Source organism: Columba livia, chromosome 5 (genome assembly GCF_036013475.1).
Source record: "Columba livia isolate bColLiv1 breed racing homer chromosome 5, bColLiv1.pat.W.v2, whole genome shotgun sequence".
Lineage (NCBI taxonomy): Eukaryota > Metazoa > Chordata > Aves > Columbiformes > Columbidae > Columba > Columba livia.
In genome coordinates, this window is record NC_088606.1 from 27,920,697 (window position 1) to 27,934,329 (window position 13,633).

General features: G+C 36.3%; 1 protein-coding gene across 2 annotated transcripts in view; it reads right to left on the reverse strand.

Moving 5' to 3' along the window:
* The window catches only part of LOC102097209 (signal recognition particle subunit SRP54), a 35,518-nt gene that overhangs the window by 19,094 nt on the left and 2,791 nt on the right, over positions 1 to 13,633 (reverse strand). Inside the window, exons 2-16 of one of the 2 annotated variants that reach the window (XM_065064064.1) lie at positions 13,020 to 13,128; positions 11,564 to 11,655; positions 10,903 to 10,987; positions 9,914 to 10,018; positions 8,611 to 8,677; positions 8,465 to 8,522; positions 7,603 to 7,753; positions 6,541 to 6,689; positions 5,115 to 5,215; positions 4,900 to 4,986; positions 4,397 to 4,470; positions 4,061 to 4,169; positions 3,109 to 3,279; positions 2,538 to 2,633; positions 1,408 to 1,873 (exon numbers count right to left, since the gene is read on the reverse strand). In XM_065064064.1, the coding sequence (XP_064920136.1) occupies positions 1,782 to 1,873; positions 2,538 to 2,633; positions 3,109 to 3,279; positions 4,061 to 4,169; positions 4,397 to 4,470; positions 4,900 to 4,986; positions 5,115 to 5,215; positions 6,541 to 6,689; positions 7,603 to 7,753; positions 8,465 to 8,522; positions 8,611 to 8,677; positions 9,914 to 10,018; positions 10,903 to 10,987; positions 11,564 to 11,655; positions 13,020 to 13,097 (1,515 nt within the window). In that variant the 5' untranslated portion in view covers positions 13,098 to 13,128 and the 3' untranslated portion in view covers positions 1,408 to 1,781. Of the gene's footprint in view, positions 1 to 1,407; positions 1,874 to 2,537; positions 2,634 to 3,108; positions 3,280 to 4,060; positions 4,170 to 4,396; positions 4,471 to 4,899; positions 4,987 to 5,114; positions 5,216 to 6,540; positions 6,690 to 7,602; positions 7,754 to 8,464; positions 8,523 to 8,610; positions 8,678 to 9,913; positions 10,019 to 10,902; positions 10,988 to 11,563; positions 11,656 to 13,019; positions 13,129 to 13,633 lie in introns of those variants that run through there. The other variant, XM_065064066.1, reaches the window with a different exon arrangement.

Sequence of the window (13,633 nt, forward strand, 5' to 3'; positions counted from 1 at the left end):
AGCAGTGGGAGTAGCTTGGAGATGGTGAACTGGAGACTACAACTAAACTGATGCAATGTATTGAAAATAGAAAGAGTTAATTGTTGGTAACTGGACAGTCTGACTGGGCTTGTCCAGAGGCACAGTGCTTCACTGTTCATCCTCAATATGCCTATTCATGTTTGATTTCTATAAAAAGCATCCAACTTAACTATTCACTCTGCCCAATCAACTGCATTCCAAAGCAAGATTTATTTGCTACTCTTTGCTGCACAGTTTTGTTTATTGCATTGGTTTGTACTGCTCAAGAACTGAAGATACTATTAAAAAAGAGACAGTTTTAGTAAATACACACTTCAGTAGCTGAGGACAGCTCCTGCACAAGATGGTGACATGCAAGGACCCATTCCTCTGTTACATTTAAAATACTAACATCCAACTTAACTGATCCTTTTACAGACTACTGCTATGCATATAATACAGTGCTGTAGGTAAATCACATACCTGAGGACTTTTCAGCATCCTCCATACATTGAATACACGTACTACTAATCGCACAGAAGATACCTTCATATTATAAACTAGGTTACAGCATATGTTTTATTAGCATAAAACCATGATTACCTATATAAGCTGTTCACTGTCAGCTATGTTATCTGCCACCTTCTCAAAGAACTGTCTGACAGCGCAACACACTTGTTTTAATTACTGCCTTTAATAATCTTAGATAAGCACCAAAGATGGGTGTCCATTTACAACCCAAGCAGTCTGCCGTATGTAAAATAAATTAATCATGTCCCTCTTTCCTTAAGAGAAGGGTGAAAGGTCTTATTGTATTTGCCAAGATTTATGTTGGATTTCAAGGTCCATCTGGTCTACCTAGTTTCTGAAGCGTGCCTGTAGATTCTACCCTTTTGAAACCAACACAGTACATTGAAATATTAAAAGAATAAATGCTATAGGAAATAAAGATCAGATTGAATCTGAGTTGGGACAATATGCTTAGTCAGATGTAGCTGTGTCTGTTTTATTTTAAGTTCAGTACCAGCACAGAATTCCATCTAGTATATAGTAGAAATTATCTCCCTAACGAGAGAACTGCTTAATTGGCAGCCTGGTATAAAGACTATCTTCAGTATATGAGACAGGTCAGCACACCTGTGTGGTTTTAGTCACTTCATTCTTTATGTATAGAGAAAGAAATTATGGAGAAAAAGTTTTGTACAAACCTGAGCACAGCACATCCACATTCTAAAAATGCTCCAATGAGAACACTTGAGCAGCAACAGCACATTTCAGATACTGAAATATTCTTATAGTATCTATGTAAAACATGAATTAAAACAGTCATTAGAAACAACGGAAAATCATCTCACTGCACACTAATAAAGGACAGTTGTGAAAGAACTGAAGAAATAGGACATTCCCTTGTTTATAACCACTTAAATTTTATTTTACAGTATATTTGTGACATTTTATGTTACTATAACCAAATATCAGGGTTGTTTACAAATATAATGGCTGCCATTTGATGTAAACAATTAAAAAGTGCCTCTAAATATTAAAATTTTACATCATGATTTTGTTTTATTAAATTGAATTACTCTTTGTGCCATCAGGTATTAGTGGAGAGGAGCTAATTTAAGCAAAAATAGTTTTCAGAAATTAGATGTAGAAACTGAGAAGCCTGAATAAGGTTTCAAAAGACCACTCCCCCCCACTACTGTAAAAAGGAAGAAAGCAAATTCTTTCACTGAAGTTGCAATGAAGAGTCAACCAAGTCCATTTTTATTAAGGCTTTTTCACATATTATTGAATCCCATCATGCCTTTCATATTCCCAGCAGCACCTTGTTGAAATTGTCTCATCATTGACTGCAATCCTGCCATGCCACCTGCAGAAAATGAGAACACAGATGTGTTAATCAACTCTAAAACACAGCTACCTCACTTCTGAGGCCTCATTACAGCACATGTGCCGTTTCAGTTGTATACAAATGCAAAAGCCTAGGACTGTCAAGCTAGTTTTAAATGGCTATAGAAAGTAAACAACTGAGTGGGTCATTACAGAAAGGACTGCAGAACACCAGGCTTAAAGTAGGTTTTAAGATGAACTGTTCATTAAGATCTAGACAAAAGGCAAAACCTTGAAAAAATGACCATTATCAATTAGTAAGGTTCCAGATGGGAGTCTTTATTTAAAGCTGCTCTTCTCATATTTAATTATTTGAGGCAAAGCTTAGAAAAGAAGGGAAGGGAGACTTCGGAATAGATTTGCTTTACCACAGTCATGCTTCCAGTCATCACTATTTCATCAAACACCACTCCAATTGCTCAATTTGAGAGCTGAATTTGGATGAAGAGACTAGATTAAGCACGAGTAAATGCAAAGCATTCATTATATAACGACTAAACATTCTGATTCTTATTAGAAAACCTAGAAATACTTAATACTGATATATAATGCACACATCCTCACTTCACCCTCCTCACTTTTATATTTCAAATGCTCCACCATAACTGGTAGCCCTCTCAAGGCTGTAAAAAGCCAACACATACCCATATGATGAAGAACTCTTGGATCCATCATTTTTGCCATTTGCTGGTTCAGTTTGGCCAACTGAGATGGGTTTACATTCTTTGACATATCACCACCTAAAAAAAAAACAAACCACACAATGGTAAGAAAGTGAATTAATATATGGGACTAAAAATAAAATAAATCAGAATTTTACCTCCTAATTCTAGATTAAAATCCATTCCAGTCCACGATCAAAAGTTACTACATCAGCCACTTAAAGTATTTTAAGTATCAACAGTCCCTGCACCCCACACAACAGACTGAGGTCAGTGTTGTAATCATAGTAATGAAGTTTTTACATTGGTAGATCAAAAAATGAGTAGTTTTCACTGCTAAATTACACATTAGTGTCATGAAGAACAATGCAGGTCTCACTAGCTACATAAAAGAGCTTTGAAACATCACAAAAATTAGTTACAAAGCTCACTTTCTCCATTCCCAAAACCTAGTCAACATTGTCACATTTCCTCTGTGTTCGCATATGAAGTTACCTCCCCACTGAGTTAACAAGTGGGGTTTTTTAATTAATTTATTTACTTTTATTTTTACCTTTGAAAAGCCCTTTGATGCCTCCCATCTTTTTCACCATCTGTGCAAACTTAGTGTATTGGGTCAATAGCTCCTGAACATCTCTGGTGGAAACACCTGAACCTCTTGCTACTCTTTGGATTCTTCCTGGCTGCTTACTGAAAACTTTGGCACCATCTGTACTGTCGAGTTCTGGTGGAAAAAAAAACCAAAGAAAAAAAATCCATTCAGTTACTAACATTAAAATCTGTTACAGCTGGTAGCAAACCTGTTCTCATTATTGTTGAGAATTTAGCTTTGAGCCAGAGAAAAACACCTAGAAGTGACAATGCAGAATTTTATATACATAATAAGATATATAATATTCTAAGGAGAAGTACTAAAAAAAGCTTTTATGTTCATATGCCAATCACTATGATAGAAAGAGTTGCCTGAATAAACTATGCCCTCAGCATACTTGGTCTTAAGCCATACTAATGGGTTTAGCACAATGGAAAGAGCACACTTCTCCCGCAAGAGTCATGGGCAGATTAGAAACAACACACTTTGAATTCGAGACCAGGCTATGTCACCAAGTAAATTTGAGTGTGGGTAGGAAGAAAGCAATGACAGATTAAAGATTAATGTAGCTTTTTAATTTGCAAGTATAGCTTTAAGAATTTAAGCAGCACAGTTACAGTATGAAAAATGAAAATACATTAATTTCCAATAGAATGCTTCAAAATTCCACCTATTTTACACAAGATGGAGCAGCAGCAGGCAATTGTCAAGGTCTCTCTCTAAATATTTACACTTATTTAGAAAGTCTGAGTCACATATGTACTCTCTGCCATTTCTAAGAGTGATAAAAGGTTTTTGTCATTTTCTGTCACTGTAGATGCTGCCTTATGTTCAACTTGTTTCCAAAAAATGTATGCAAATAAGCTTGTCCAACAATAGAGGAAAAAAAAATAGTGAGTAGAGTTTGTTTTACCTTGGTCATTCATACTGTCCATTATAGTCATCAGTTTCTTTAGCCTTGCCATTGATTCCTGTTCATTGCCCTTACTCATGAAGTCAGTTCCAAAACCAGGGATCATACCCTTGTTTCAAAAATGGAAAACAAATGCTGCATCACAATAGGCAACCAGAAACACGGACAGCAAGTTTTAGTTCAGTAGTTACATATCACAGTATGCAAATAATTTCACCTTTTTGAAAAACACAGCGCAGACTCTAGCACCAGTTTAAACAAAGGCTTTTAAGTTTACAGCAGAAGTTTGTCAAGTATAAATAAAAATCTGATAAAATTATTTTTGGGATAACTAACCAAGATCTGACTGAATGGTCCCATTTTCATGATGTTTTGGAATTGTTCATACATATCCCGTAATGTAAATTGACCTGAAGTACAATTAAAAAAAAGAATTAGCAAAAGTCACACTAGCATTTTGGTCTTACTGTCCTTTCTCAAATATTCTTTATATTCACAAGGTAAATAAGACACTGCACAGGTAAGTAGATAAACACACCTCTTCCTCACTATTAAAACGGCTAAACAGTTTTAGATGGCACACACTTAAGAGCTGAGCTGGTTATTCTGCAGTTATAGGCAGTTACAGTCTGACCAACTTATCACTTGAAAAACATCTCAATTTACTTGCCTGACACATTTATTAGAGAAAGAATAGCCATTCTTCACTACACACATGAAACAAGCTACTTGTCTCTACATGTAACACAAATTAACTCAGTAGTCTACACCTCTGAGAGAACCTGCCATCATTAGGTCATGTTAATAACCCTGCTATTCAGGCATTGGAAATAACTTACCATGTTTGAGCTTTTCTATGAGTGCTTCGTTATCATCCAGCTTTAACTCATTTACTTTATCTATCAATCCTTCAATATCACCCATACCTGGGAAGGGGAAAAAAAAAAACAAAACAAAAAACAAAACCTCTGAAGTTAGCATTAAAAAAAATTCACTTTGACCTTTATTATACAATTCAAAATGTCTTTTAAGTGCAGTTGTACATAGTACATACCAAGAAGTTTGCTGATGAAAGGCTGTGTTTTAAAGGGTTCAAAGTCATCTATGTGTTCTCCAGTTCCAATAAAAATAATAGGACTCTTTGTGGCAGCAACTCTGCAGTAAAAAAATATTTTGTGAAATGGCCTCTCAAAAAACACCCATCTGTTGTACCCACCTACTAACATCATCAGCTAGGCATCACCAACACAGCACATCCTCTCTGAAGTATCTTTCTTACTCCTCAAGCTATTAATGGAAAAACATCCAGCATTTAGGATGGGTAGCCAGGAGTAGCTGACAAGATGTTTCTCCAATTAGTACTTTTTAAGATACAGAGTCTGCTTTGAAAAATCACCACCAGAAACAAAAGTTGCTTATTTTCATTGCTGAGTTTAAGCAACTTGAGAGGAAAGACAGGAAAAGAAATCATCTTCATTTTATGCTAATATTGGGAGTTCAGATAAGAGAGGCATTCATTACTTTTCCTTCAAGGTACCTCCTATAGACTACAATCTAATTTTCAACACAGGAAAAAAGCTTAGGCATAAGAAAAATCAGAACCAATCATTGGCACTACCTTTTAGACAAACGCAGCTTCCAGCCCACAGCAAATATAGAACAAACACAGCAGACCTAACACATAACTGGAACAAGCTCAGTATTTTCAGTCTGCTCTTAAGTTTGGTTTTCCATCACTACACTATAAATAACAGCAAAATACATATGGCAGTTTAAGAACTCTAACACTTAAAGTCAGACTGTGATTTAGTAAGTTGGTGTCAGTTAACTTGACTGTTTTGACAAATCATCTCAGCTCCATACAAGCTGTATCACCGAAATGCAGCTGGAGATCAGTCTGACACGCCGCCACATAAGGCTGAAGATAAAACATAACATTTTTCTAGTCAATAGAGTCTGTCAATGGAATTTGGGAAAGTATAACTGCAGACTAATTTTTTAGCAAACTGGTGAACACTGGTGATCCAGAAGCTTGATTTGCACTACAGTTTTAAAGCTATTAGATTTGACTGGCTGGATTTTTATCTCTTTTGAAAAAAAATCTTGGGCATTAAATGAGAAGCAAAACTTTTCAAGTAACCCATGTCTATTAAAGCCAAATTTATATTTTTAGTAAAAACTACAGATATGCAAGATACAATAAATATAATTGCTTGATGCTGTTCTCAGAAGACAGAAGTCTGACATATGCTGTATTTCCAATACAGTAGTGTGTGTCATAATATCTGATTCTGACTGATGTCAAGTAGGGTGATCCTGTCCACCAGGAGTAAGAACATAACTGTTACTGACTTCAATCTCCGATTCTGAGCAGTGTGGCAGTGACACTTTCACAGGACAGGCTTCTGTGACACACTAACACATTTCATGGTTATTTAAGCACAGCCAGATGTTGGATGCTATTATATCACAGCACTTACGCACTAAGAGCTCCACCTCCTTTTGCGTGTCCATCAAGCTTAGTAACAATAACAGAAGCCACATCTACTTTATCTTTGAAAGCTTTAGCTTGAGCTTCACAAGCTTGGCCAATGGAAGCATCCATCACATAAACAATGTTGTCTGGTTGCTAGGAGAAGAGAGAAACAAAATAATAATTTCCTGCTTTCTTAAACAGTGTTCATGCATTATGGTCAGTAGCAGAACTTCCTGCAATAATAGTAAATATGTAAAGGTTGTGCAGTTTAAAACAAAAGGGAAAACTGTTTTATAAACAGTATTGTCTAAGGACCATATAAAAATGGATGCTGTATTACTATGTGAAAGACAGATCTACAACACAGAATATTAAAACTTAATAAGTTTACAGCTATTATTTATGTTTTGAGTGATTTTAGTCAGTATCTGTGACAATAAGTTAATTAGTATCTACAAGCAATTAATGGCTAACATCTTCCATTTGGTTTTACATTACAAGCTTTAAGATATCCATTCCCCTTAAAAACAGTTAGCCATTAGCAGGAGTTTTGTGGGAAGCGTCAAATTGTCATGGAAGAGCACAGAATCAGACAAATAGCCAGACTTTGTAAACTCATACAAGAAACATCAGCTTCATTTACACATCAAATCTGTTGAAATTTATCCAATCATCTTCTGTGTTTCAGGGCAACTATTTGTGACAATGACAGAAAATGTAGTACACACAGCTACAGGAAACCAGATCAGACTGGTTCTTTCATCTAGTTTCTCAATGCAAAGATCCTGAAAAGGGAAAGTTAAAGCAGACAAGGTAGTCCAGTTATGTGCAAGCATCCTTGAAATACAGATACAAGAATTAAAACTGGCACAGAACTAACAAGCACTGATCATCCAGCCCTTTTTTATTCATATCCATTTGTAATTTCTAATATATTCTAGGAGTTAAAGCACTGACACATTCCAGAGGAACAAAATCCACACAGAACATTAATTAGGAGTAAACATATAATAACTTGACTAAAAATCATTTAACAGAAGTTATTGTGTTTCTTGAAACTACTTACTATGGCATTAGCAACTTGTAACATCTCTTCAAACAAAGAGTCTTCCTGTTTGTGACGTCCACTCGTATCAACAATGATTATTTCGAAGTTTTCATTCTTAAATTTCTCAACACCTTCTGAGGCAATAATTACAGGATCCATTTCTGTATAACTGATCACAAAGAAAATCATACATACATACATATATATGTGAAATTATTTTTCCCAAAGAAACTAAATCAAACTTTCATCACTTGACTGTAAACTTCTCAACTATAAATCTACCTGGATTTCAAGATGGACTTCCTCTTATGTCAAGCAAAAACTGATTAAAAATATGCCTTCCTAAGCCATTTGCCCTTATTGTTCAGAGAACTGAAGCACAAAGGAATGTCTGTCTCACCTGATGGAGACTGCACTAAACTCTACTTGCTCTTCTCTGAAATAGGATTTGACTGAGCACCTGGACAGTACACCTCCAGTGAAACTTGGGAGAAAGTTACTTACTGCTTTATAAAAGCTATTTTAGGTCCACTGCTGCCCCCACTTGACAATAAAAACTAGGGGTCCAAAAAAATCATATCCTTTGTTCTGTAAATATACTTCCTGAAAATCTAAACTTGTCTGCTATGCTATAAGCTCAGAGAACATTTCAGGGAATTATCCTCAGATGCCTGATCACTTCTTATACTACCCCTACCTGCTACTACTGGCAGATAGGATATTGAACTAGGCTGAATTTTCATCTGATCAGAGCAAATATTATTATTAAAGTCTAAGTAATTAGGCAGCACTTAATGGGGCTTAGTGTGAGATATTCAATAAGAAACAATACATTGTTGGAGTTCAATCATTCTCCAAAGTGATTCTGAAAGATGTTTACCTCCCATAAAACGGAATTCTTGCTTTCGTGGCGTTCTGCTTTAACTGGTCGAAAGCACCTGTAAGACAGGTATAGTCAAGGGACTATTTTTTAAAAAATCTGTAAATATTGAGATAAAGAACCACATCACTAAAAGATTTTATTACCTGCTCTGTATGTGTCTGCACATATTAAACACGTCTTCCAACCTTTCCTCTGATAGAAGTATGCTAACTGTGAAAATAAATCCAAAACAAGTAGTTACACCAAAATCCCACTGCAAAGAATGACACTGGTTTGTAAGTCACGGAAGTACATTCAGAGGACACAAAGTCACGCCAGCCTTCCTATAACTGAGACCACTTAGTAACACTGCACAAGTATCAAATGTTAGCATCTCAATTTTTTAGAAAAGCATGTTATACAAATAATTATGAATGGTGGGATGAAAACAGCTGCTTGACTCTGCTGCTGATTTCTGTTTCCTGAGTTAGGAATGACTACAAATAACCTCAGTTCCCCACTTACTAACTTCTGGATTCTACTTCTTAATACTGCAGATAGGACTAGCTTTTAGAAACTACCCAAAGCAATAACTACTTCAATAATAAGTACTGTAATGGCTACAACCTGTACAGCTCTTTGTTCCCATACTGTCAAAGGAACAAAGATCTTACTGTTGCAAGGACGTGTTCTAAGGCTGTGGATGAAACCCTTACTCTCTTGGAACACTCAGCTTCACTGGTACAATGTACGTTCACAGAACCTTTGATTGATCAAAGACAAACTTGAAAATATAGTTCGCCTGCAGTACTAGGAAAGCCTTATGAAATCAGAGTAGTGATATATTTGATATAGCCTACATGTGACTCTCAGAAACTGATGCATCTTTGTTGCTTTTTTTAGTCATCTGCCTTTTTCCACAGGATAATTTTTCCTCCCAACCACCATCATAAATAAGTTAAGCATTGATTCAGAGCATTCATCCTTAGCCTTAGAAATAAAAATCCAAATTTCCTCAATGAATTTGGGGCTGGAAGAGGTTTCACACCACCCACTCATGCTTAACACAGAGGACAACTTCCACTTGATCCCCTAAACAGGTAATGGAATGAGATAGGGTCTGTTCATAGTACTAGTCTTAAAACCCAGAAGGAAAGGAATAGAAATAATCTTTGTTATCCATATACAGTACCATCAAGAGTTTAGTTTAAAAAAAAATCTTGAAGGTAGTCCTACAAGCCATAAATGGCCCCAAAGAATATTACTTTGGACATTCATCTCAGAAATCCCTCTACAAAAATATCTCTACATTGTGATTAGTTAGTACTTTCATACTAATAGCAACAGCACAGATTACAAGCAAATCCTACCAAACAAATCCAGTGACCACCACCCCCCAAGAAAACAACAACCAAAACCAAAAGAAAAACAAAACCACCACACACAGACAACTTCAGTGCCAGTTACCTTTGAACAGGTTGTTGTTTTACCACTTCCTTGCAACCCAACAAACATTATAATATTCTGTTTTCCTTTGGTAGGTGTCCATGCTTTGACTCCAGGATCCACAAGCTATAGAACAAAGTGTAACATACGTTGCAGAACTGGGTTTCAGAAGCACAGAACAGTCACTGTCACAGACACACTAGGTGCCCAATTTTATTTTTAAGGGACAAAATCATTTTTTGCATATTCTAGTCTTTCTTACTACTACTATGTAGTATCACACATAATAATTCTGTAACAGTAACAGCGTTAATTTCTTTCTAACGCCAGGCATCAAAGTCAGAGTAGCCTGTATATATGGCACAATTATAACAACCAACACAGAAACATGACCTCCACCCCACCACCACTGCTCAAAATGAACCTCTTCTGGTGAGAATCCCACAGTACATACAGCTTTTTAATGTTGCTGCCTAACTTCTCACATGAGTACATACATATGTACATACATTCCAGTGAGCCATCATATGGGTGAACACAGACTACGAAAGAACAGAAGGCTACGCTCTTAACTGGAAAGTGGACAGAATACTGATTCCAAGATACTAATTTGATCAACCAGGCAGATTAAAAAGAAATATTACCATGAACTGTCGGGTTATTCCTTAATACTTTTTCAAAATCTTCATTAGGGTAGCAAAGGCATGTTTCCGGGACAACAAAAGACAGTCCAGGAGCTAACAGCACTTTACCCTTATTATGTCTTTAAAGTTCAGTTGAGGAGTAAGAAAAGCTGAATCTGAAGCTTAAACTGAAGCTAGTCTGAGACATGCCCAGGAAGTAGTTTCAATCAGAAGAATACTAGTGTTTGCATTAGTAAGTAGCCTCACAACAGAAAACAAAACTGTAGGTACCACAGAATAACCTTAAAGCTTGGCTTGCTACTGAACTGCTTCCACAGCCCAGGCTGTGCAAGAAAAGGGACATAATACAGAATTTTGAAGTCCTACCTTAACAAGTTCCTTAAAGACAGCATGCTGAATCATTTTTCTCTTGTTAAGGCCAGATGCCATTTCTTCAAGATCAATTGCAGACCTGAGTTTAGGAAAACCATGAAACACTAGAATAACTTAAAGCATCACTTTAACCTCATAATAAATGAAGTCTTTGCAACTGGAACAGCACTCCAATCTGCCTTGAGTTTTCAGACAGGACATATTTAAGAAGATACATGCATTGGAGACATTACTTCTGTAGGCAGGACAAACAAAGGTTTCTAAAACACTTGCATCTACTTGAATTACACATCTGAAAATCGCCCAGGTAACAATACTGGTCATATACAAAGATCTATTTACATCCAGCACAGAACATGTGAAGATGAGGCATCTAGGAAGTAACAAAGAACTTGTTTATCATACCACTCAACTGATGACAGCTACAGTTTTTTGAAACAAGACTATAACAGCAATAACTGGCTAAACTTGACACTGATTTTTTTGATGATGGAACTGACTAGACATTTAGTTCAAACTGTATTTCCCTGTTAAGGGTAAACTGGGTATGTCTAAGAAAACCATATAAAGATAGAAGTTAGTTATTCTTACACAACCTCAAATTACAACTTGTACAAACATTAGAAGTTAAATGCATTTTGATTATTTCACTTACTTGACATTTTCTCTGAGCTGCTTCACAAGTTTAATATTAACATCAGCTTCCAGTAATGCTGTACATACTTCTTTCAACATAGCATTTAAAACCTTTGGAGTGTAAAAGAAAAATGGTTTTATAATACACAGTATTGAGTAGGCCAGTATTGGTTCAAAATATGAATGTGAAAGTGTATTTATGAAATAACCAAGGCTTTTACAAATTAAATGCACGCAGTCCTATCATTATATTGACTACCACATGAAGTCTATGCATTTTTTCCTATGTAAATGCAACTTAAATTTGAAAGTGTAACACTGGAAAGGTCCGCACTTTGTAATATGCACACTATAACAAAGTAACACAGAACACTTCCTTAGACACAGCTCTAACAGAAAGTCACAAAAGTATCTCTTAACGCAACACTGTAAATAACAGTACTCCTTAAATGCAAGAAGGACACAGTGCTATGTCCATTCTCAGCAGAAACTGGACTGCTGCTCTGCTGTATGCCTTTTAGGCAAACAGATGCCTCAGTTAGGAACCCAGTTTCGTAGTTCAAAGACTTTACAAAGCAAAAAGTCTTGAACAAAAAATTCTTTTGAAAGTAACACCTGTATAAATGGCCTCATTTGCACAGCTTGAGCTCTTACAGGAAAACAGTTCCTACTGCCGAAAAAATAAAATTAATTGGGCTGTATCTGATTCGGTTAAGGATTTGTTGTCTCCCAGCTGAAGATCTGTTAAAACCTTTCCTCGATGCACAAGTTCCAACCTACAATCCTCAATAAGCCTACTTTTTAGTTGCTTTAAGCCACATGTCTGCCTACCCGAAAACAGTTTCTAGCAATTTATTTAGAGACACTTTTAAACCACCACATCAGTTAGTTTTCCATCTAGCTTTTCAGTTTAAAATTCTTTATTAAAAAAAAAATACAGACTATAGCAAGTTGAACAGCTTCTAGAACCACATGCTGTATTGGTTTGAATTTAAAGACAACAAGCACAACGTAATCCTCACACTTCAGACAGCAAGGTTTACAACAAAAGCTATTTGTTGTTTCACACTTCAGCTTCTAGCAGCCCAGTGCACATCTCTATAGTCTGTCTGGGCACACACAAATCAGAGCACTCCCTGTAGCCTCACAGTCTGCCTTCCACCCAAACTCGAATGCATATTGCCTCCTCCAGCGATCACCTCCTCAGAACACTAATCTCTGCAAGCGCAGCCGTCAGGCTCAAGGATCCTTTGACCATGGGACCTATTATGCCCAAGGTGATTATACATGTCTAAATCTGGTTCTTAGTTTTGGCAGTACTATCAGGGGGCTAAAGCCTCTAGCTAGAAATTTTACCTGACAGAAAAGAGCCTAGGGATAACAACAACCTACTTCAAGCTTCTTATCAGCTTTTGAGAACTTCTCAGAACTCTGCTTTCTGAACGTTAGCACTATTGCATACGCGCATTACATACCTCTTCATTGATAATTGTAGCATTGCTCAGTGAGCGTAATGCTGACGTTATTTTTCTTCCAAGATCTGCTAGAACCATTTTGGCGGCTTCAAGTACAACTCAGAAGAATCTGGAAAGCAATTACAAATGAAATTTAAAACTAGTTGAAGCTATACCTTCACAAAATAATTATTCTAGTATCTTTTGTGTTAAGGCACCTGCTTGGCACTCCAGAAAGCACGCAAGTTTTACTTTTTTAAGAGTTATTTTTAGCAAACACTGGCCTGAAATTAAGTTCAGGCTATTCTGATGGCCTAATTAAAAGTAGAAATAGATACCATACTGCAATTAGAAGCACTTCGCTGTCTGGTATATTTGTGCATTGAATTCCTGAAGAAAAAACAGCCTAGATGGACTTCCAGAAAGAACGCTAACTGCTTTTCATCTCCTTATCGGCAATATGCTACATGATAGCATAAAAGTCAAGCAGAATAGCCTAGCAGCTCTGCATCCTGTAAAGACAGGATGATCAAAAGCAAAATATTTTGCTAGTAAAATTGAACATTATTGATCGGTTCTATTTTATCTACCTTACAATAAAGCTGAACAGCCAACAGCTGAATTCAGAATCTCAC